General features: G+C 34.3%; 1 protein-coding gene across 2 annotated transcripts in view; it reads right to left on the reverse strand.

Moving 5' to 3' along the window:
- Positions 1–25463, reverse strand: part of FGF14 (fibroblast growth factor 14) — a 373661-nt gene that overhangs the window by 204512 nt on the left and 143686 nt on the right. For both annotated transcript variants that reach the window (XM_069064206.1, XM_069064207.1), the window contains exon 2: positions 3145–3255. In XM_069064206.1, coding sequence (XP_068920307.1) covers positions 3145–3255 — 111 coding nt within the window. The remainder of the gene's footprint in view (positions 1–3144; positions 3256–25463) is intronic.

Consider the following 25463-nt stretch of genomic DNA (forward strand, 5'->3'; position numbering starts at 1 on the left):
GAGGAGAGAGAGAGAGAGAGAGAGAGAGAGAGAGAAGAGAGAGAGAGAGAAGGTTAATAGGAGACACCCTAACAATGCTGCTTTCTATGAAATTCCCAGCAGTATTTAGTGTGATTACTATATATTCTATCACCAGAAATCTCAAATTTCCCCTATCTCTGAACATTATACTCTATAAGCCTTTGAGGAAATATTGGGGTCATCAGGTTCAAAATGTCATTCATAAAATGATCAAGATATAATACTTGGGAAAGAGGGCCAACATACATATCCCCAAAGTTCCCATTCTTCCACCATTTACTTCAAGTACTAGTTCGAGAAACAGGAATCTACTATGGTATTATTCTTTTAAATTTACATGAATAAATACATATTCTTGTATCTCTGATATTTTCAATTAAAAGCAACCAAGTTTGGGAGAAATGTGAGTCATTCTACTCTTTGTCCTTCTGCTTTTTGATGGCTACTGTATCAGTATCTGCTTCATAAATATTAGCAATATTATAATCATTTAACTGACCTTAATGAATCAGAAAAGGGAGGGAAATTTCTTTGAAAAGTATTTGTTCATTTGAGGTAAATTGGTCCTTCCAAGAATTCTAATGTATATCCATGTATTATACATGCCTATAAGATTTGCCACTGGATATAACTTATATCATATTAGTAATTACCATATAAAGAATGGTAGATTGAAGAGGACCCAACAAATTTAGCATCAAAGCTCTGGAGCTTCCACAAATTGTTTTCAGCTTCTCACCCTGTAAACTCATATATTTACCATAGTCATGGAAAACTAGTTAGCCATGCAATACATACCACTCTTCAAAAATACCATGGACATTCCCCAAGAGATAATATAGGAATTAGAGATTATAGAAAAAAGCCAAGCAGTTCCAAGTGCTAAAACTGAATGGCCTCTGAGTCAGTCAGCTATAAGAAATGGAAATTGGATTCCTTCAAAAGAGGAATATGAGGAACATAAATAAAATATGGTGGAAATTGTAAAAATTTAATACATATGTATATATACACACAAATATGTATATGTGTGGGGGGGGAATAGAATGAAAACTAAGCATGACTGAAACATGTTATATAAAGAAAATTTCTTTCTCTCTATTTCAACAACTCTTCAATTTTCCTATCATTTATCATGGGATAGCAGAGGTAAGAAAATGGAGGCGGAAGTTATAAAAAGTAGAGAATGGAATATAAGAGGAAAAGAGGTCATGTCACAAGAGGTTTTGAATAAAATGAAAGGAAATACAGAAACATATAGGAAAATTAACAAGGAGATAAAGAAAAATTTACTAAGCAATAGACATAATGAACATCAGTATTGTGCTTTAACATTTTTTCAGAATGCATTTTTCCATGTAATGAATGAAGAAATGATTGCCACAGACCAAAAAAGTGAAGAAATGATTCTTAAAATTCACATGACCCCCAAAAAATGCAAAGGAGGTAGATAAAATTGGAGTTCAGTGGCTGTTGTCATTGTTGTTGACCTTTGGTGGTGGCGGTCCTTTGTTCTCAAAGAGGACTGCGTTATCAGGAAGATGTCATGACTTGCAAGTGAATTAGATTTAAGTGAGGGAGTGCTATTAGTAACAAAGCTGGTATCTGAAAGTTTAGAAAGGGCATCTACAGAAACAGAATTATTAATTTTCAAGTTGAGTAACCTGCTATATGTTTAAAGGCATGGCTCTGTGCTCATGAGAAATAATAACTGGATGGAAATATTTCATTCTCAATCATTGTTTTGTTTTGTTTTTGTTTTTTACTGGTGTCTCCCAGAACTAAGTAGTTTTTTTTATGCCTTACAAATTCTACAAAGCTGGAAAAGAGGGAGTTTGCCTTCTGGAAATGACTTAAAATAGAAAGAAACAGACACCAGAACAGACAGAAAAGGGAAAACTAAAACACATGAGTACACAGAATTGAGTTGTGGCAAGAGATACTCACAAAGTTTAATGAACAAAGAAGCATAAAACTGAAAGTGGGCACACTTAAGTAATGAAAGGTTTGTTTTGATATAAAATGAAAAAGAAATTTAGGACATTCTTTTCTTTCTTAAATACAGTGTGTTGCTTTGCGTGTTGTATACTGGCATGTAATAGTTCCTAAGTCATTATCCAACAGCAAGTTGAATAAAATGAATATTGCTTCATTTCTGTAATTCTTTCTTCTAGCAAGGTAGTTTTTGTTTTTTTTGGAAATTTACATTGTTATCCATTATGGCAAACACACAGAATTTATTATTACGGCCCCCTCGCAACCCCCCTCAAAAAAAAAAAGCTGTATGATTCAGATGTGTTCCAAGGGCCTATCACAATGTATACTCATGACATAGAAGAAATCTTGGTCTTTAAAGTTATGGCAATAAAGTGCAAATGTGGTAGGATTTACTAGGCTATAAAGGTTTTAAGTGTTATCTCAGAAAGATGTATGTCTGAAATCCTAAAATAAGCCCAGGTCAATATAGAATGCTTATACTCTGAAAGCCAGTGACCAGATGATTAGGTTTTTTGAACCATAAAGCACTGCAATAAGCATTGCAATACATGGCAGTCAGCAACCATAGGTGCTTCTACAACATGGGTGTGAGAGTCTCAATGTCCATGAAATCATGGATCATTCATACAGGGAAAGAAAGTATTGTTTAGAATATGATAAATCAAATAACAATAAAATAAATAAATTGGAAGATTATGTTTCTAACATCTAACACATCTACATATGTGTGTGTGTGTGTGTGTGTGTGTGTGTGTGTGTGTATAAATGCACACAGGCACCTTGGGCACAGTACTGAAGTGCCAAGAAGTAATAATGAATTGAGTCACAAAAGTTGGATTGATTATATTAGTCAGTTTGTTCCTTCTGAAAATGAAATGAGTAGTCATTTTATACTGGAAGTGTCAATTATCTGAGTAAAAACCTAAAACATTTCCATTTCCTCTCAAGTTGTAGATATTTTATCTTTTTAAATTATTTTTCTTCTAATTTTAGGAAAATAATGAAATTTATTTATGAAGGCAATTGACATAGATCAATATATCTAAATTAAAAAAAAAATTAAAGAAAGTTGCATCTCTGTAGCTACAAGCTGTGGTAAGTCATTTTCCTACAGTTTTCACTTACTAGAATTACTGCTGTCATCCTTGGTTCCGTCGAGAGCTCCATCGGGGTGCATTTGCAAGTAGTAGCCTTGCCTGCAATATAACCTGGTCACTATACCCTTGAGCTGGGGATCTGAAAGGCAAACATAGTTTATAATAAGCCCCACAATGTAATAAAGTAATATTTTTTCTTCATTTTATTTCTTTTCTATTTTATTACCATTATTATTAGTAGTGTTTTGGTATAATAGGGCATTCCATAGGAGCAGAATTTTTAGTGTTTCCAAGGTTTCTGGGGTCATTATTAACATAATAATTTCAATTATCACAGAATAATAGATTTAGAACTATAATGGTTTTTAGAGGTAAACAAGATCAACTTCCTCCTTTTACAGTTAATAAAAAACAACAACCCTGAAGAAGAGGTCAAATATCTTGGCCAAAATTATAAATCTTGTAATTATCAAAGGTAAGATTTGCATCCAAGTTTTCTGAAAAGGAGAGGAAAATATTTTTCCACAGAGAAAATACATTTTATACCAATTTTTGTGTTTCCAAACAGAAAATAATGGGATGAATTTATTTTCCTAACATACATAAATATCATAAATAAATAAAAATACCTTTTTTGAAATTTGTTTCTAGTACTAACTTGCTGGATGTTAATCTATGAACAATACAAAGAACATTCTTTAAAAGGCATTCCGTTGCTAGTTTAAAAGTTGCTAATCATTAAAAAAAATAAATAAATAAATTAAAAAATAGGGGCGGCCAGGTGGCTCAGCGAGTAAGAGCACCAGCTCTAGTGTTGGGACGACCTGGAGATCGAATCCCGGGCTCAGACACTCAGCACCACACCCAGAAATAACTGGCCTTGTAACCTTGAGCAAGTTACTTAACCCCAATTGCTTAAAAAAAATAATAATAATAATTAATTAATTAAAAGTTGCTAATCATTCCAAATAAAATATGGACAATTAGAAGACCTCTGTTGATATTTCCATATGTAATGTGGTTTTAGGATTGAATGACACCACCTTGTACTGTTTAAAGGTCCTCATCCTAGTCTTCAGCACTAGGGTCATACTACTCAGTAATACTCAGGAGCATTCTATATATAACGTCTTCTTTATGCTATCAATGGTCAATATGTGGTCAAGTTATTGCTAGCTGCCCATGAAACAGAACGGATGACCTCTGATGCAATTTTCTTCCAGTACACAAATACTTAGGTGACAATATTATAAAATATCAAATAAAGAATAACAAAGGTGAATAAGGTAAGATGGAAATCACATTCTGTGACCAGGAGGAATAAAAAGAGGAAGGATGAGGGGCTAGAATACTTCCTTTCAGGATCAGATTTTTGGTGTGATGACTCATTGAAAAAATAGCATTCATAATATCCCAATACATTGAGATATCAGCTGTTATCTTCTTGCTAAAAGTAAAAAATGCTCCCTTGAAAAATTACTGTTTGTATGTGAGTTTTCATGTATTGCCTTCTACCCATTTATTAATCGGAGTGCAGTGACCCAAGTTTTGATAGGATTTTTTTTTCTATGCAGAAGCCCAAATACTATTCTAGGTAGCTTGGGTATCACAATACTTTGCAAAACAACAAGGAACTGACAACGCATCAAAATGCAGTAAATGAATTTCAATGTGATGTCAAATGACCAACTAAATTGACTGTCTTATGAAACAATAATGAAACACAACATCCCCCACTGATATGAAGAATTATGGGCCCATATAAACAGAAAGATACTTTCTGTTTGAACTATTCCAAATTATCATGTTTTAGAAACTTTGCTTTATTATTTATTATAATTTTCTGACTGAAGATGACATTTACATACTCATCAAATGAAGAAAATCTTTACTTAGCTTAAAATAGATCAATATTTGATCTTTCTTTGAAGCTACCATCATCATATTATATAAATCATTTTGTGTAATAATGGGATAATAACCTAATATCAAACATCAGCTAGCTTGCAGTGTAAGAACATGTGTATATGAAAATTCAAAATAAAATAATAATTATGCCAATTAAAATTTTTGCTGTAATTTATTGCTTTATGAATATTCATCATACTACAATATATTGTTAACCCAATAGCAACATCATAAGGAGTTCAATTAATAGAAATATTTCAGTTCAGGAATACTTCATTGGGATGCAAATTTCTTACCATGAATAGGCTCTTTTTTGTTTATATCATCTTTGATATTTAGATTTTTTTGGTGTCAAATTAATGGAAAAAGAAGCTGCATGAAGAATGCCTGGTTGTCCAAGAGACATGAGAAGAGTTGCAATGAATAATCATCTTTCTCAGCAATGGAAATTTTGATTTTACCCATTTCTAAAGCCTGTAACATTTCACCTACCTATATCCTGTCTGTTTGCATTTAAGTAGGTCATCCACACAGCTAGATTAAAAAAAAAATACATCTATAGGTCAACCTCCCACATTTCACAAGTACTACCTACACTTTACAAAAACACATTGACTTAGCCACTCCTACTCTTCCTGCTTATTCTCTTACTAGTATGGTTTAATAATATAAATAATCAAAAGTCTTATAGCAAGAGACCAGAAAAAAAATGAAATTTGAATCAGCTCAATTAAAATAACCTAGTATATATATATTTTTCCAATTAAGGACCCAAGTAGCTAACAACACGAAGTAAAATATAAAAGCACAATAGGAATAAAACATTATTTTCAGTTGCATGTTTTTTTTAATTGTTCACTTAGCGAAAAAAAAAATGACAATGAACTTGGAATCTGAAGACCAGCATCTAAATCAGCTTTATGCTGTTTACTACCAGTGTAATAACCTTAAGTCTCTGATCTTCATTTTCTTTATCTATGAAAAGAGGAGTCCTGAGTAGATGACTTCTGAAATTCCCAACTTTTTTTTTGCTCTTTGGAGGGCAGTTGGGGTTAAGTGACTTGCCCAAGGCCACACAGCTATTTTTTTGTGTTAAGTGACTGAGGCCAGATTTGAACTCAGGTACTCTTGACTGCAGGGCTGGTGCTCTATTCACTATGCCACCTAGCCACCCCAAGAAATTCCCAACTTTAAATTATCTAATTGTCTTCTCAAAAATTTTAACTTGATTAACTCTGCTAAAATCCTCCCTGTCTAGAGTCTTCTTCTACCTAGGTTTTCAAGGAATAACAACAGGAAAGTAATGAAAGGGGTTCACTAAAATTCTTAATATTCTATACAAATTTCTTTTAGGCCTTAGGCCATGGGCTATAGAATTGTTGTCCAGACTGGGTCACAATTCAAAGGGGTTAGTATGTAATTAGTCCAAATGATTTAGTATCCTCAAATTCCACTTTGATATCATTGCATAGAAACTGAAGACTCCAAAGTGAATCTGAAGAACTAGAGAGATGCTAAATTTTCCCTTTCATCAGATGCAGCCTACATGTTTCAATTTTGGTGCAGCGGCTCCAGAAAAAAAAAAAAAACTATTATAATTAGGAAGGAGTCCTACAGGAATTCTCTTCTGCTCTCCTATGCCAGACTATTCTAACATAGTTTAAAAAAATTAAATGCCTTTGATCAAATTTACTTTGAGTCCTTCATTAAGGGCTAGAATTGAAATATTTTGGAAGCAGGCATACCAGAAGACAGTCTTGCCTTCTGTTTTAGAATAGTATAGAGCAAGCCAATAAAAATGAAATAAGAAATGTGGGTACTTATTTTGTTTAGCATTATGGTGGGAATACTTGTTTATATAACTGAAAAATTGAGGAACTAATATAAGTCAGCTAGATGGCTCACTGGATTGAACACTGGGCCTGGAGTTAGGAAGACCAAAAATTAAATCCAGCCTCAGACATTCACTAGCTGTGTGACTTTGGGTAAGTCATTTAACCTTATCTTTGTTTGCCTAATCCACTGGAGAAGGAAATGGCCAAACCACTCTAATATCTGTGCCAGGAAAACTCTATACAGGATCAGGAAGATTCGAATATCACTAAAACAACCGGATGACAATAATGTAATTCAGGTTTTCTAGTGATACCCTTTGGCTCAACTAAACTCAAGATGAAAATCTGGACAAGAAAGGTTTGTGAAAAAAAAAAAAAAACTAAAAGTTTGACAGTAGGGAGGAGAGAATATTTACAACAATCACTATTGTTTTAAGTGAAGAATACTTACAACACTAGGGGTATAAAGTAGTATAGAGCTAGAGGGTATCTTAGTTCTCTTCCAAACAACTTTCCAAGACAATTTCAGAAAATTTGATCATTGTCTCATCAATAGAGGGATTTTCTACATGGGTTCCCTACACTTATGATACCAAGTATGAAAAAAAAGCGAAGAAAAAGATACCCACCAAAAAAATATTGTCAGGAACACCACCATTTAGTGGACTGAAAGCTGTGACTAGAATCCTGCAGACCTGTTTTCAAATCCTGCATCTAGTTTAATCATATTAGTTGTGTGACCTTAGACAAGTCATTTAACTTCTAGATGCCTCAGGCAATCCCCTGGGGCTTCCCAACTCTCCTACACTGTTTTTGATTAGCATCAAAAGAATTAGCATTCATTCCCCAAGAACTAGGTTTGGAAATACTAGAGACAGAACTTTAACTAGGAATTTATACTCCCAGGACAGTACCACAAACCATGCATGCAGAAAACAGAATGAAATGAGCTGTCATTTGAAGTGGAAGATGTGAGGAGGTATACTTGTAGGGTAGGGTAAGCTCACCTGAACACGTCATCTGCTAGCTTCCCATTTCAACCAGTTATATCCTTGCTAATTAGGATTTAAACTTTGCTGTTTTTGTTGTTGTTTTATATTGCTGAAGGACTGTGTTATGCACATTCTATAAACCTAAATTCAGTACCCTCTAAATTCAGCCTCTTTCAAAAACATCACTTTTTACCCCATCCTAGTTATGGTAGAAGTTGAAGGCAATATAATTCTTGCTGCTCAGGAAAATAAAATATAACCTGAAGCAAAATGATGATAAGTATGGAAATATCAAGAGGGAAGGTAGATTATTCCCCAGCTGAGAAATCATAAATTCCCTATATTGTTCATATTGGCTTTATCTTCCTAACAATTCTTTGTCTGCCTTATTTAATTTACTTAAATGCTGTTGTAAGTGGTCCACCATCTTATAACCTTACGGAACATTTTGGATTCAAAGATGACAAGGCATTTGGCAGTGAATCAGAAGAGGGGTAGTGGTCGCTGAATTAGGAATTGAGGATGGACCATAAAAGAAAGCAGTTATACAGTAAAAGTGGGAATGAATAAATCTTAAGGTGCTTTGAAGGAAAATATTTGGGAGATGACTATAAAAGATATGAAGGAATTTTGAAAAATCAAAGAAATTATAGTAGCCTAGTTTTTCTTGTTCAGTCATTTTCAGAAATATAATCAAGCTTTCCAAAAGTCCCATTTGGGCTTTTCTTTTTTTTTCTTTTGCAGGGCAGTTGGGGTTAAGTGACTTGCCCAAGGTCACATGGCTAATAAGTGTTAAGTGTCTGGGGCTGGATTTGAACTCAGGTGCTCCTGACTCCAGGGACAGTGCTCTATTCACTGTGCCACCTAGCCACATCCCCATTTGAACTTTTATTGACAAAGATACTAGAGTGGTTTACCATTTCCTTCTCCAGCTCATTTTTCAAATGAGGAAACTGAGGCAAGCAGGGTCAAGTGACTGACTAAAGTCACACAAGTAATAAGTTTTGGAGGTCAAATTTGAACTCATGAAGATAAGTCTTCCTGACTCCAGGCTCACCACTCTACCCATGGTGTCATCTAGCTGTCCCTAGGTCTTCTGCTTCTAGTCACCTACTTCTATATAAAGAGAAAGCAGTTAATCCTGGGAAGATTATTCATATGTTTAAATAGTTGGCATCTTAATGAGCTATACAGCAAAGGAATGAGGATCATTGCCTTTATCTCTTGTAGCAGAATTTCATAACCATGAATTATACTCTAGCTAAAGCATCTAGATAGAATAACACTGTGATTGACAATAAAGAAATATGATTCAATTCAGCAACTGTTCATTAAATTTCTCTTGTGTGTATGAAACAAAGCTAAGTTTTGTGGATACAAAATATAAGGGAAAGTCAGAGAAAAATGCTCTGAGATGTGGAATGACTTCATTGTAGAGACTGGGGACAGTATGCATGAATCTATGCATATAGGACAAGACTTGGAAAGAACTTGTAGTGTAATTTGACTAGAATATATTGCGATGGTCTTTTAAAGTAAGCTGACCATGAGGATACATAGGGTTGTGTATGTATGCATGTCTGGAATGAGAAAGAGGGGGGAAGGAGGGAGGGAGAAAAGGATGGAGGGGAAGGAAGGAAGGAAGGAAGGAAGGAAGGAAGGAAGGAAGGAAGGAAGGAAGGGCATTAAAATCTGAAATCAATGAGGTCAAAGAAATTAAATATGTGTTTCAGCCTTGATATTTTAAATAATCTAGAAAGAAAAAGATAAGCAAAAACTGAGAAGAGGAAAATAATACTGATATTAATAACAATAATGATAATAATTAGCTTTCATTTGATCCTCAAAACAACCCTGGAATGTAGGTGATATAATTACTCCATTCTATAGTTGAAGAAACTGAAGCAGGCAGAGATGAAGTGATTTGCACCAGGTTACATAGCTGCTAAGTGTGTCAGGCTGGATTTCGAATCAGATCTTCCTGACTACAGGCCCAGCACTCTAGCCATCAAGTTACCTAGTTGGAACAGGTAAAGACAAGCAACAAAAGACACTAAGTACTATTTGATAGATTATATGAACAGAAAGCTTTCTTTTTTGTTACTGTTGCAAAGGTGAACTGGCAGAATGTGAAAAAAGGGTTGAAAGGTAAAAACAAAAGCTGATACAAGGAAATTGCATGTTTGGACATGTAAATATGTAGGTAAATTCTCTAGAAATATGAGGTACCATTAGGCATAGATGTAGTTTAGAGAGCAAGCAGGTGGTAAAATATATGAATATTTCAGTCAATGTTTCTGATGAGATAACAACATGAATGGAGGGTAGGCCAAAAGATGTATAACCATCTAAATTATATATAGTGGCATTTGTACTACTATATGTAAGAGTATGTGACCAAAAAAGATCAAGGTAGAAATTTTTATTTCCTCAGAATTGTCTGCAATGCATCAAAATTAAGATCAATAGTGTGGAAAAGAGAAGTTTATGTTTACTAAGCAGGTAATAGAATGAACAGCAAACACAACTGCTGTGAGGGAATCCATAATAACTAAGTTGCAGAGGTTAGGAATGACAGATAGACTGGTAACATCCTACCTTGTGAAAAAGAGCTAGGGAGAATCAGATAACATAAAGATGAAACACACATGTTGCCCAAATAACACATTATATTAGATCACCAATGGCCAATTGGGAGTCAAGACACTCATTGCATAAGTCAATTCAACTATATGGACAAGGCTGAAAGCAGTGGCGGTACGTAATTAACTTTTTAAAAATATATTTATGCCTGTTTTTATTTTTAAATCAATTCATCTTAGGGGCGGCTGGGTGGCGCAGTGAATAAAGCGCTGGCCCTGGAGACAGGAGGACCTGGGTTCAGATCTGGCCTCAGGCACTTAACACATACAAAAAAACTAGCCATGTAACCTTGGGCAAGTCACTTAACTCCAGTTGCCCTCCCAAAAAAAACGCAAAAAAATTATTTTCTTTAAAATAATTATTAAATAAAAATTTTTAAACTTAATATTTTTTTTTAAATTTTGTTCGCTCCAGACCTTCACCCACTCAATGAGAAGGTAAGCAATATAATACCAATAATACATGGGGAATCATGGAAAACATTTCTATATTAGCCATATTGCAAAAAAAGTAATAAAAAGCAAGTGGAAAAATATGAATCATTCTGTACTCAGAGTTTTTCAGTTCTCTCCCTGGAGTTGGATAGCATTTCTTTAATCTTAGATCTTTTGGAATGGTTGGGGATCATTCTAGTGGGTTAGAGTAAATTGATCGTTCTTATAGTATTGCTGCTACTGTGTACGATGCTCTCCTTCTTCTTCTTCTTTTTTAAGCAATCGTGGTTAAGTAACTTGCTCAAGGTTACACGGCCAGTTATTTCTGGGTGTGGTGCTGACTGTCTGAGCCCAGGATTCAATCTCCAGGTCATCCCAACACTGGAGCTGGTGCTCTTACTCACTGAGCCACCTGGCCACCCCTAAGCAATTGGGGTTAAGTAACTTGCTCAAGGTTACATGGCCAGGTGTTTCTGGGTGGGTGCTAAGTGTCTGAGCCAGGATTCTATCCCAGGTCATCCTGACACTGGGGCCAGTGCTCCTACTTGCTCTGCTACCTGGCCGCCCCTGAAAACTATTTTTTATTAATTTTTTTTATTTATTTTCTTTTAGTTTACAACATTTAGTTCCACAATGCCTTGAGTTCCAAATTTTCTCTCCCTCCCTCTCTTCTCCCTCCCATGGTGAGATGCAATCTAATATAAGTTCTACAAATACCTTCACATTAAACATTAGTCAAATTGTAAAGAAGAATTATAACCAATGGAAAGAACAAGGAAAAAGAAGGAATGAAACAAAAAAAAACAAAAGAGAGCAAGTAGTGAAAACTATTTTCAAGATTATGTTATCCCTTAAAGGGAATCTCCTCTCCCACCCCCCACTGCGTGGTGTTTCTTCAGACAGCAAATTATGGGAAAGCACTGGCTATACTGGTTCAAAAGGGTTACAAAAGAATAAGATGAGTGACAAATAAGCTACCAACACAAGATCACTCCATTCTACAATTCAGTGGGTCTCTGATAATTTCCAAATCAGCAAATATAGGTTATGTGTAATATAATAAATAACATAATGTAGAGGATAATCTAGATAACAAGTAATTAAAAGACAGAGGTTCCAAGGAAAAGGGTAGAAATGATCAAATTTTTGCCCAATGGATTTATGTTTGACTCAAGAATTAGAGAATAATTGAAATCTATACACATTTATTTTAAAAATATTTTGTTTATTTTTAGACAAAATTAGGAGCATATTTATTGCTGTAACCATTATTTGGTTCTCATTTTTATTTTATTGAGCTCAGATTGAAGTAGTCCTGGCATGTCACTATCCTTTTTATTTTTTTAAATAATGCTCTATGAAATGTACAGGGAGATAAAATGTCTCTTTTTTTATAGTTGAACAAAAGTACTAGGATGCAGGCTTAACCTTTGTAGGCTCACTAGAAGCATCCTCAGTACAATTCAAGAAGCAGACAGAATGACAGTGATGATATGTATCTCATCCTATTCCCATACGATTTTAATTTCTGCTACTAATATTTTGAAATCTTTTTTTTTGTTCCACACTGCTTGGAGATTATGAGAATTTGGTACATCAGCATCTATTAAAATGTATTTTAGGTTTTTATGGATCAATGTTGTGCCCAGGCAATTGTATGCTATGCTTCAGTCTATGATAATGATCTGGTTTCTATACAGTTTATTTGTAGAGCTCTCAAGAATAGTTTAAAGTCTATACATGTCTATACATCATTGTCTATCAGTCTGTGAAAGAGAGCTTCAGATGTACAAGTCTAGCCATCAAGTCATATTTTGTTAGGTTTTTCTTGGTATTATAATTGTTTTTATTTCTTTTGTCATTAATATACTTGTCCAAGCCAGGATGATCTTGGAAAGTAGTTGTTATATTCCTAAGAAAACTGGTTATTTTCTGTATGATTTTAATCAAATCTATGATAGTATCTACATTTTTATACCTCTAATTTTAATCAAAGTAAGAGAAAAAAACAATATTCTCAAAGAATCCAATAAAAAATAATAAAATAACTGTGAAAAAAGAAGCAAATATAATCTAGAAGACACACTTATAAACCTAAACTTCTGGAAGCCTGGAAATAGGAGGCCATGAGCCTTTCAAAATTCTAGTTCTTTTTTTCCCCACTCTAAAGAAAATAAAAATTGGGGCAGCTAGGTGGCGCAGTGAGTAGAGCACTAGCCTTGGAGTCAGGAGGACTTGGGTTTGGATGCAGTCTCAGACACTTCACACACACACACACACACGAAAAACTAGCCTGTGACCTTGGCAAGTCACTTAATCCCATTTGCCCTACCCTCTCCCCTCCAAAAAGAAAAAAAGAAAGAAAAATTAACTTATTATTAATACAATTGTTTTGGTATTGAACCTTGAGAAAATAAAAAGAAATTTAAAAATAAGACAATGAAGAAACATTTTTCAGTCTCAGATTTTATCATTGTATTTACCTAGATTGCCATTTTAACTCAGGTCATTTTATGGGCAAAACATGTTTGAACTCCAGATGCTAATGAATAGTGCATCAAGAAAAAAATATATATATCTTTCATAGTGTATTGTCATCTTCCCTCAGAGCTTAAACAAATAAAACCAGTTCCACTGCCTTCAGCTATGGGGGGGGGTGCAAATCCAGCAAGTTTAATTAAAACAATCACTGCCTCAGAAGATGATTCAATTAAAACAATCAGTATCACAAACTGTTTACATCTAGCTTACTGACTGACAAAAGAAAAATTAGGTTAGTCCATCAAAATTATACTTCATGACCTTCTTAAAAGACTTCTGGCATTCTTTACATTAAAAACCAGAAAAAGTATGTTATCATATAAATTTTACAGATTACATGTACACACATATGTTTAGATAGGTAGATAAACATTTTTCCATATATTTGAGAACTAATTAGTTATAAATATTGGCTCTCAAATGTAACCTGTTGACTGGGAAGTCACAGGATGGTCAATAGATAGAAGGAATCATAAGGAGAATACTCAACATGTGTTTTTGTATTGGACTTTTTGCATTTGTGTTCAGTCAACATAATTACCATGTGGACTTTGGACCATGCATGGATGTGCTAGTCCTGGTCTGCTAAGTATATGGTAAAAGGCGACTTTTTCTTTGATTATGGAACTTGAACTGGGAAGCATTCAAAAGACACTAAAAAAATTTAGTAAGTCTTTTGTTCCTGCTCTTTCTGACCTGACTGATTGGATGAACTTTTGTAGGACTCCAGAAAGAGAGGAATCACAGTCCTCTCTTACTAGAACCATTTTGCTGATAGTATATGGCCCTATCATTGCTTCTTTCTCTGTTTTATCCATTCTTTGAAACTTTTGTTTACTGGAGATAGCTAAAACCATATATGTTGCAAAATGTCAGAAAGCAAACTATCAGAGGTCCAGGAACTGGAGTACATACCAAGAGTTATCAGAAACAAATGATGAGTAGCAAAGACCCAAGTGACTAGCATGAATCACAACAACAGTATTAGAAATAAGGATATCTCCTTTTATCAGCATTGTGGCATTTAAAAATTAAATTGGTGGGCCAAATGGTATATAGAAGATGCATTCAGTTCATACTCTCAAAAGTCTAAGGTGGTATATGAAACTATATATCAGCAGGTGTTGGAGTAAAATGATTAAAACTTCTTGTCTTGTTAAATCTTTCCAGAAATGTCCCTTCACAAAAGTCTATTGATGTTAATTGGTTAAAAGAGACTAGGACAGCAATCACAAGGTATTATATTGCCTTATATTATCATAGCAACACATTTTACCAGTCTTTAAAGATGCCAATATTTTAAGAGGGTAATTAAAATTTAATTTTGATAGATATTAACCATTTGCCCCTTAAGTCCCATAAGTTAAAGGTGCCAGAATTTGAAAGACCTTCAAAAAAAAGAATGAAAATATTTTCCCTCTCCAATCTCTGAACTTGATTTCCTGTAATGTTACCCAAATCCAAAGTTGTTTTTCTGATGTTTTTATTCCATATTCTACATAACTGCCTAAGGGAAGGAACAAACTTCCCAATATTATATATCTGTTAACTGATCTTAGGTATTGATTTCTGCAAAGATAACTAAGAATGTATAAGAAAATATTATGGATTGTGAGATATAAAGTTTTTAAAAAATTCTTTTGAAATTTTAACCTGTGGACATAAAGAGACAGGACTATCTGATAACATAACATTTCATTGTGAAAGGGAAAATGTAGTTTGTAACTGTAGTATTAGGTTTTGGACAAAAACCAATTTGTCATTGTTGCAGTAAAAGGCAGTTTTTCTTACAATACTGAATGGCATGTGTTCTTAACTCATCATTAACTTAATTAACCCCCTGAGAAAATACAAAAAGTATATGAGAATTGGCATACTCTGGTGAGATATGCTATTGTTATTACTCTGTACCATAGTCATAGAATAAAACACAGTGGGAAAGATTTCCTGTTAATATGTTCTGTTAATAACCACCAGATATTGAAACAAGCTCTCCATATTACTTTAAAAATATGTTGCATTCTCTTGAGTAGCAGATATTTACAGGAAAGAGAAAAGAAATCACATTGGCTGAAAACCTATTCCATGGAGACTTATTCTTTGTTTTTAGGGCAATTAATTTGTCTTATATAATTTAAAATTCAGATATGAAAAAAATAATTAAATCTAAGATGATATCATCACTGAGACAAAGTGCCTAAATAGTATTTATTTTATATAGATAGGCATTATATTTGTCTTCTATATTTTGCTATGTGTTCATATTATCTCAAAAATATTTTCAGATTCCAAACAATATATTTGTTCTTAGTATATTTTTTCTAGTATATGTGCCTAAAATATTAAATTTTTAAAATTACAATAAGGGTTCCTTCATAAATTCTCTGTCTCAAAGAAATGTTTTCTCAATGCCAGTATAATGGGTTATGCCAGGAAGAAGCCTGGAATTTATCAACACTTTAAATAAAGTCACTATGTTTATTTTCCTATTGATGTCTCTAATTGACTTTCCAAACTTTCCAGCAATGCAACCAATTCAATAAAAGTTAATAATAATAGCTAGTACTTATGTAATGCTTTAAATTTTAAAAAATCCCTTTATACAGATTCATTAAACATATCATATAGGCAAAGTATGGTGCTAGACCCTGAGAAATAAAAGGCAAAATGAGACATGGGCCTGTTTTTAATAAAGCTTATATTCTTCATTCCTAGAATGTAGACAAAAGACAACTGTTAAAAACAAAACAAAACACAATTTTGACTGACTCTGTAATATTATTTTCATATTTACCTAAAATTGCAGGGAACACACACGCACACACACACACTGCAGTAAAAATATTAGTCTCACCTCTCACAGTATTCTTCCTAAAGCAGTATTCCTAGTAAACACATATGGATGAATCCAAGAACAAAAGACAAATGAAAGAATGAAAAACGCTTTCCAATAATATCTGCTGTCAAATAATGGAAGCAGCAAAGCTTCAATACTAGAAACATGACTATAAGAGAATGTGCCATATATAAATCTAAATCATGCTGCACATATCTCATATGACTCATTGGTTATCTAGACTTGCTATAAAACTGTGTAACTTGACTCATTTTATGAAGCATTTACAGTATTTGATTGAAACTCCATAAAATACCTGGTTTAGTCCTCCCTACAGTAACAAGAAAAGTGACTTTGTAAAATCCAGGGATGTGAAAAATACAGAGTTTCACTCACTCTCTCATTTTTTAAGGCAAACCAAATGTTAAAAAGAAATGTCAATTTTTTTTTGCTATTCTAAATTCTGTCTTTTTTCTTTCATTTCCTTTAACTGGTTACAATGGCTTTTATTTATTATATATCTTTATCACAAAAGCACTTCAAAATTATAAGTTTCTTTCAAATGGATCAATCATTTCATCATAATTCTCTCATCTATATACTTTACTTTTGAAAGAGCTCATTTGGGGAGTGCTTCCTAGATTGATATCTATATTATGTTTTAAAAACTGATTTGTTGTTTTAAAAGAGTATTTTTGGTTAGACACAGATCTGTTTCAAGATACATTCTGAACATCCCTTTCAACTCTTATAATCTGTGATTCTATAATGCTGAATATAGCTGGTATGATGACAAATGAGTAAGAGAGATTATTGTAATAATCACCTCAGAAATGCTTTTTTATTCCCCCTCCCAGTTGCAATTCTGAATACCTGTCATATTTAGGGAGCACCTATCTTGCAGACTTGTTGCAAAGATCAAATGAGGCAACATATGTAATGTGCTTCACAAATTTTAAATCATATAAATATGAGCTATTATTAACAACATTGATTTGGCATCTGCTATATGCTATATATTCTGCTAAATGAACATTTGCTCTCTTAGAAGACAAGCATCATAGATTTTTATACTTAGAGGAGATCTGAGAGATTATCCAGTTTAATTTCCTTATTTTACAGATGATCAGCCTAAAACCCAGATAAGCGAGGACTCTCTCCCTCTCCATACCCCCACCCAATCTCTTACAGAGTCATGCCTTGGACCCCTCCTAAATCTCTGCCTCAGTTTAATGATCCTTCTAATTCACCATACTTAAAATCTCTAATTCAATGAACTTGTAGAGTTTTCTCAGTATAAATTAGTCTTACAAGTATGTATGGGACACAAAGAAATCTAGCAACCAACCCAGTCAATTCTAAACAAGGCAATTAGACTTATAGTATTAAATGGTAATGAAAAATAAACCAATCTTCCTTGTACACTATTTCTTTTAACAGAAGGTGCCTAGTTAGTACTTTAGATTTTTTACAAGTTTGGTTTTGGGTTCTGATGTCCTAAGCAATTTTCCCCCACAATGCTACTTATCTTCAAAATCTATGGCCAAAGAGGAACTAGACATACAATATCTCACACTATATTTCAGAGTGGTAATATTAAAATAATTTGGTACTGCATAAGAAATAGAGGGTTTGATCAGTAAAGAGTTTATATATACAATATATATAGCAAATGAACACAGTAGTAGAGTATTTGATAAACCCAAAGATTCAAGCTTTTGGGGCAGGAATCCACTATTTGACAAAACCTAATTGGACAATGGCAAACTAGTCTGGCAGAAACAAGGCACAGAAAATAATTTAATACTATATAACAAGATAAGCTCAAAATAAGTACATTATTTTGATAGAAAAGATAATACCTTAAGCAAATTAGGGGAGCATGGAAAAAAGTACCGCTCATATTCATCGATAAGGGGGAATGTTCATGACCAAAGACGAGATAGATGGGATCACAGGAGGTTAAATGGATAATTTTGATTGCATAAAAGTAAAGCATTTTCACAAACAAAATTAGTGCATTAAAAATTATAAATCAGGAAACTCAGGAAATATTTTGCAGAAAATTTCTCTGATAAAGGCCTCATTTCTTTAATCAACCTAATTTATAAAATAGGGCCATTCCCCAGTTGATAGATGGCCAAAGGATATGAACATGAAGTTCTGGGAAGATTAAACCAAAGCTTTCAATAGTCATAAGAAAGAAATTATCTAAATCACTAAAATAACTAATGAAATGTAAATTAAAACAACTCTGTGGTGCCACTTCACAACCATCAGATTAGCTAAGATGACAGAAAAGGAAAAATGAGATTTGCAGGAATAGATGTGGGGAAATGAATAGTTACCTCAATGCACTGTTGGTAGAATTGTGAACTAGTCCAATCATTCTGGAGAACAATTTGCAACTATGTCCAAAAAGTTATAAAATTTTGCATTTCCTACAATCCAGCAATATTGCTACTAGGTCTGTGTGCAAGGATAAAGAAAAAGGAAAAGAACCCATATGTACAGAAATATTTATTACAGTTCTTGCAGTGGCAAAGATTTAGAAACTGAGAAGATGCTCATCAATTGGAAAATAACTGAACAAGTCATAGTGTATGAATGTGCTTTTACTGTTCAGCATTTCAGTTGTGTCTGACTCTTCATGATCCCATTTGGCATTTTTTTGGCAAAGATACTAGAGTGGTTTGCCATGCCAGCTCATTGGCAGATGAGGAACTAAGGTAACAAGTTTAAGTGACTCACCCAAGGTCATACAGCTAGTAAATAACTGAGGCCAGATTTGAATTCACAAAGATAACTTTTCTTAATTCCAGGCCTAACACTCTATCCACTGTATCACCTAACATGACTATTCCATGAAATGGAATTGCATGAGTACTGTAAGAAATGATGAAGGGGAAAAATTCACAAAAATCTGGGAAGACTTATTTGAACTGATGTCAAGTAAAGTAAGCAGAACAATATTGTAAAGATAATCAACTATACAAGACTTAGTAATTGATCAACAAAATGATCCACTACAATGTCAAAAGACTGATGATGAAATATGCTATCCACCACCAGATAGAAAAGTGGAGGACTCAGTGCAGACTGAAGCATTTTTTTCTCCTTTATTTTTCTTGCTTAAAAATGTTTTTTCTCTGGAGAGGAGGGACAGACCAATGTGAAAATATGTTTTCATGACTTCATATATATAAGGAATATCATATTTGTTCCCTTCTCAATAGGTAGCAGAGGGGACTGGAAGGAGGGAAAAACTGAAATGGAAAATCAAATAAATACATGAATATATAAACAAATGAATAAAATTGATGGCCGAGACATAGATTAAAGTAAGCATCAAAATTAGGTCAAAGGAAATTTGAGGACACTGATATGTTAATTTTTCTGTGAACTTTTAAAAACATAAGTTATGAATTCTATGGATAGTTTTGGAAACTAAGAGGCATTCAGGTTATGCTATTTAGATGCCAAGTGAAATCAAGTTTCTGAAAGCATGGATGGGCAAAGAGAGTGGCTAGACTTAGGAGTTCTGTAATTTCTATTTCCCAATACACTGTTAATTTACACTGACTTCAAGAAAATGCTTAGTGTGTTCCATAAAGGATAGTTAGTTACAGTTGTAACCTACTTGTCTCTCCCTCTTGCAACTTCATCATGCAAAGTTCATGTATCTCTTCCAATGTTTGCAGAGAAGTGCTTAAATAAATTTAAAACATTATCAATAGCTTCTAAAGTGGATTTTAAAGACAAATTAGGTTGGTTGCCAGCAGCCACGAATGATCCATAAAAGTTTTACATAAACTAGCCTTTTAATTGGGCAAGTCAGTGTCTCACTTTTCTCACTTATAAGATGAAAGTGGTCCACTAGATGCCAATAAGATCACATATTTGCAGGTGGGAAGGGTTTTAAAGGTCATCTAGTACAATCTTTTAATTTTCCATATAAGAGAAGTACAAGTTGTAAAATTCTATGAGACAATATACTCAGCCCTCTTTCCTTCTTACTCTTCCATAAGGCCACCCTCAGAAGATGGAACCCTCTCCCTTTTGTCATAACATTTTACCATCTATGGTTAAAGGAAGTAGTGTCTGTCCATTTCAAGGCTCTCAGTAAAGAGAAGTTATTTGTCGTTCAGTCATGGCTAACTCTTTGTAACTCCATTTGGGGTTTCCTTGACAAAGATACTGGAAGGGTTTGCTATTTTGTTCTTTTAATCGCAAGCAAAGTAGTACTTTGCTGCTTGTTTCAGTTTTTCAAGTGCCTTTGAGCCTCACCTTTTATTGTGTCAAGTCTTTGTTGGAAACAGCATATATTTTGTTGCCCTTTATAGGCCTAAGGGAGTTTGGAGCCCTGCTTGCCAAAAGAGCAGAACAAGAATGATGGAACAGGAAGAAGCAGAGCAGATAAAAGCTCAAGCACCAGCTGGGACCAAGCAGAACTAAGAGAGAGAATATTTTTGATGTTAGCACTCTATCTGTTGTTCTGTATTGGTGTTACTTTGGCAGATAAAAGCACTCTGTTGATTTTGTTACTTTGTCAGACAGAAACATTCTGTTCGCTGATTTGTATACTTTGCCAGACAGAAGCATTTTGTCTGTTGATTTGTATTGGTTTCTTAGAGAAAAAGTGAATTGAGATGATAGTGCCAGCAATTTGTATAAGTATTGTTGTAGCTTTGTTTTCCTAGAAACATAAATTGCAAAGGGCTTGAAGTGGAATAGTCCCCATGAGTTGAGATACAGAACCAGAGTAGAAAATTGCTTGCATGTGAATCCAGGCAAGAGCTGGGAGAGCTACCTACTTGTGAATCCAGGCATGAGTCAGGTGAATCCAGGCAAGACCTGGTAGTATGGAAGAGGAGCCATGGGGCTTGGAAGTAACCTTCCAGTTAAGATGAAAGAAGACTTCATATTGGTGCTGACTGATGATAGTGTAACTTAATGTGTCCTAGGGGTAGATACTGTTTGTACTTTCAGCTACACCTTAAGGGTGATTGACTTAAGGATGATTACCTCTTAAGGATGATTGGCTTAAGAAGGATTGGAAGCCAGCCTGGAGTCAAGATGAAAGAAGACTTGACTTGGGTACTCTATATTTATTGAGAAGAATGTGACTTACTGAATAATATGTTTTCTTTAAGGCTATGTGGCCACCTTATTTATAAATTGCTATGTTATATTGTTGTGAATGTTGTGCTTTTGTTTCTTAAATGTTTTGCTTTAGTTTTTAATGAATAAATAAAGAACTCACCATACTATAGGATTAGATCCTTAAAGTTATTCATGGCAGCAGTCCTCAGAAGAGTTGCTCATGACTGACTTTACATTTTCCAGATAATTTTGCAGGTGAGGAAATTGAGGCAAGAAAGGTTAATTGACTTTGGCCAGATAGCTAATAAGTGTATGAGGACAAATTTGAACTCAGGAAGGTGAGCCTTCCTGACTCTAGGATCTGCACTCTATCTACTGTACCACTTAGCCATCACTATAGACAAGATATGACTCCTTGAAGCTAATGGAGTTGGAGGAGTCACCTATTTCAAATATAAAAAAACAAGTCAGCAGTTACTTTTCTCCAGTATTAAAGTTTTCCTATTGTTGTATGTCTCAAACAAGCTTAGGAAGATATTCTACTTTTCCACAGAGTTGTCAAATGATGTTTCCAAAGAACAGGTCAGACTATTTATTTTCCCTACCAAAAGCTCCAGTGGCTACTTATTACTTTCAGAATCAAACAAATAAGTCCTGTTTTTCATTTAAAGTCCTTTACAAGCACTAATGCATTATTGGTGGAGTTGTAAACTGATCCAACCATTTTGGAGAGCAATTTTGAGCTATGTATAAAGGGCTAAAAAAAATGTGCATACTTTTTGACCCAGCAATACCACTTCTAGGTCTGTATCCCAAAGAGATCATAAGAACAGGAAAAGGGGGCGGCCCGGTAGCAGAGCGAGTAAGAGCACCGGCTCCAGTGTTGGGATGACCTGGGGATCGAATCTGGGCTCAGACACTTAGCACCCTCTCAGAAACACCTGGCCATGTAACCTTGAGCAAGTGACTTAACCCCAATTGCTTTAAAAAAAACAGGAAAAGGACCCATAGGTACAAAAATATTTACAGCAGTTCTTTTTGTGGTGGCCGAGAATTGGACATTGAGGGGATGCCCATCAATTTGGAAATGGACAAACAAGTAATAGTATATGAATGTAATGGAATACTATTGCTCCATAAGAAATGATGAGCAGGCAGACTTCAGGAAAACCTGGAAAATCTTACATGGACTGATGCTGAGGGAAGTGAGAAGAACCAGAAAAACATTTTACACAGTAACAGCAACATTGTGTGATGACTAACTTTGATAGACTTATCTTTTCTTAGCACAGCAAGGATCTATGACAACTCCAAATGGCTCATGATGGAAAATGCTTTCCACATCCAGAAAAAGAACTTTAAAGTCTAAATGCAGAGAGAAGCATACTATTTGCTCTCTCCCATTCTCTCTTGCTCTCTCTCATTTCTTCCTTCTCATGGTTTCTCCCATTGGTTCCCATTCTTCTTTACAATATTACAAATGTGTAAATATGTTTAATGTGAATGTATATGTAGAGTCTGTATCAGATTGAACACTGTCTTAGGGTGTAGAAGGGGAAGGATGGGGAGAAAATTTGCAACTCAAAATCTTATGGACGTGAATGGTGAAAACTAGAAATAAATAAATACATTTTAAAAAAGAAATGACGATAGAAAGTAAAAATAAATTAAAGTCCTTCACAATCAGGCTCTTAACTTACCCCATTTCTGTATCTTTTTAAAAACATTATAAACTTCTCAAACAGTAAGACACTTCCATAATACATCAAAGCAGAGTATATAAAGCCATACATCGCTTATCCAATAAAGCATCTCGTGAAAGTATATAACAAATTTAACATAGAAGCACCAGCTCTGCTCTGCTTGTCTTTGTCCACTTCTGAGTTTGGTTCTGCTCTTTCCTCTGCATGATTTTAAATGTTTATTGACACTTCTTTTTTTTGTAGGTCTATCAGTAGCCCTAGGACTCCCATAACTCTCTCCACAAATAAAAGCTCTTTCTCACAACAAATAAATATATTCAAGCAAAACAAATACACTGTGCCTGAGAACATAAGGCTCATTCCTTACCAGTAGTAGTCTGAGCTAAGAAACAGGAAACCTCAACTTACCTTTGTACTTATGATACACTAGGGTTTACTGAACTGGCCTTAATTCTAATAGAGGACATTTCTTCTCTTTGCTTTTGCATTGATTCTACCCTTTCCCTGGAATATTCTCCTCCCCAACTCTGCCTCTTAGAATCCCTAGAGTCTTACAAGGCTCAGTTGAAACACTACCTTCTACATGATGCTTTTCCTGATCTCTCTAGCTATTCATGCCCATCCCACACTTCAATTGCTTTGTATATAATTATATATAAATTAATTCAGATTACAGAATCTAATTACTTAGAATAATTCAGAGTACCCATTGGAAGGACAAATACTAAAATTGAAGCTTAAATATGTTGGCAACATAATAAGAAGATAGGACTCACTGGAAAAGATGAGGATATTGGGAAAACCTGAGGGTAAAAGCAGAAAAGGATGACAGAGGATAAGATGGATAGATAATGTCACAGAAGCAATGAATATGAGCTTGGACAGAGATAGTGAAGGATAGAAGGGCCTGACATGTTATGGCACAAGGGGTCTTGAAGAGTTGGACATGGCTGAACAAAAGAACAACAATAAATTATATATAATTATATAACTTTACATATAACTATATATGTGTGTATATACATATATAAAACATGCATCTATATCTATACCTATATATCTCCTCCAGTAAAATTTTAAATTTTTGAAGGAAAGCACTTTATTACTTTTGTCATCATAGTCTCAGTATCAAGCATGGAATATAGTACAAAAAGCTGTACTATGCATCACTATAAGGAAAATCTGGGGTCACCAGAGGAGACATGGAGAGACATTTGTTTCAAGTTCCATTACCAACTTATGTTCTAGGCAAGTATAAGTAACTAAACAGAGATAAAAAGCAAATCATTGGTGAGGGGTTGGGTAGGAAGAAAATGGCATTTTCATTTATAAATGATGTTTCTGTATATATGACTAATGTGTTGTTTCTTTTAGAGTATAAGATTCTTCAGGTGGAATGGGAGACAAGAACCATATCATTTTGATAAGCTTAAAACATATTAAGCATGATGCATGGCCATAAATTCAAATACCATCTCTGATGACTCCCTGTGAGATCCTGGGAGAGTCACTTCATCTCTTCGGGACTCAGTTTCTTCAACTGTAAAGTGAGCAAGTTGAATTAGGTAGCTTCCATGTTTCCTTCCACCTCTACATATATGAAGTGATGACGTTAAGTGTGTCTCCAGATTTATATGGCACAAAGGCTCTATAACTTGAACCTTAAGTCTTAGAAAGTTGCCTAATGCTTGGAAAGGTTAAATGATTTGCTGGTGGTGACAAGGTATGTGTCCTTATGCCAAATGAAGAATCATTTTGGGGGGAATGCTGGCATTGTTCTAGGTATGGGAGATTCAAGGAAAAAATTTAAAAGGATTCCTGCCTTAAAAGTAATTATAAATTGGCTGGGGAGACAAGAACCCAAAGAAGATACACTTGAGTGTATAAATTCATTCACGTGAGTACCCATTACCCAGCTCATATCGCAATCATCCAAGTATTCTCACTTTGTCTAAATTGTGTATTGTTATTCCAGAAACCCTCCTAAAAGCTTCTTGTTAAGCTTCTAAAGGTTTCCTGCCATATTTTCTATGACTTTTTTTATTTCAGTGCAATGGCCAATGTGTACAACTCTTATACTTGTGTCATCTCTTATACTTAATACATGACAAGTCTCTCTAAGTTTTAATTAAAAAATAGCTCAATAACCATTTAAATTAAGAATAGATAAAATATTACAAGGAACCTATGACTGACTTTTCAAGTGAAAGACATAGATGATAAATGATATAGCTTCCAGAAGGAGAGTGATAACATATAGATCTAGACAGGTATGGGGAACCTTCAGACTTGAGGCCACATATGGAATTTAACAGAACAAATCTTTTTTATTAAGGATATTTGTTCTATGAA

This window comes from Petaurus breviceps, unplaced genomic scaffold (genome assembly GCF_028583685.1).
Source record: "Petaurus breviceps papuanus isolate PSGF00001 unplaced genomic scaffold, PetGlider_PUasm1.0 90625, whole genome shotgun sequence".
NCBI lineage: Eukaryota > Metazoa > Chordata > Mammalia > Diprotodontia > Petauridae > Petaurus > Petaurus breviceps.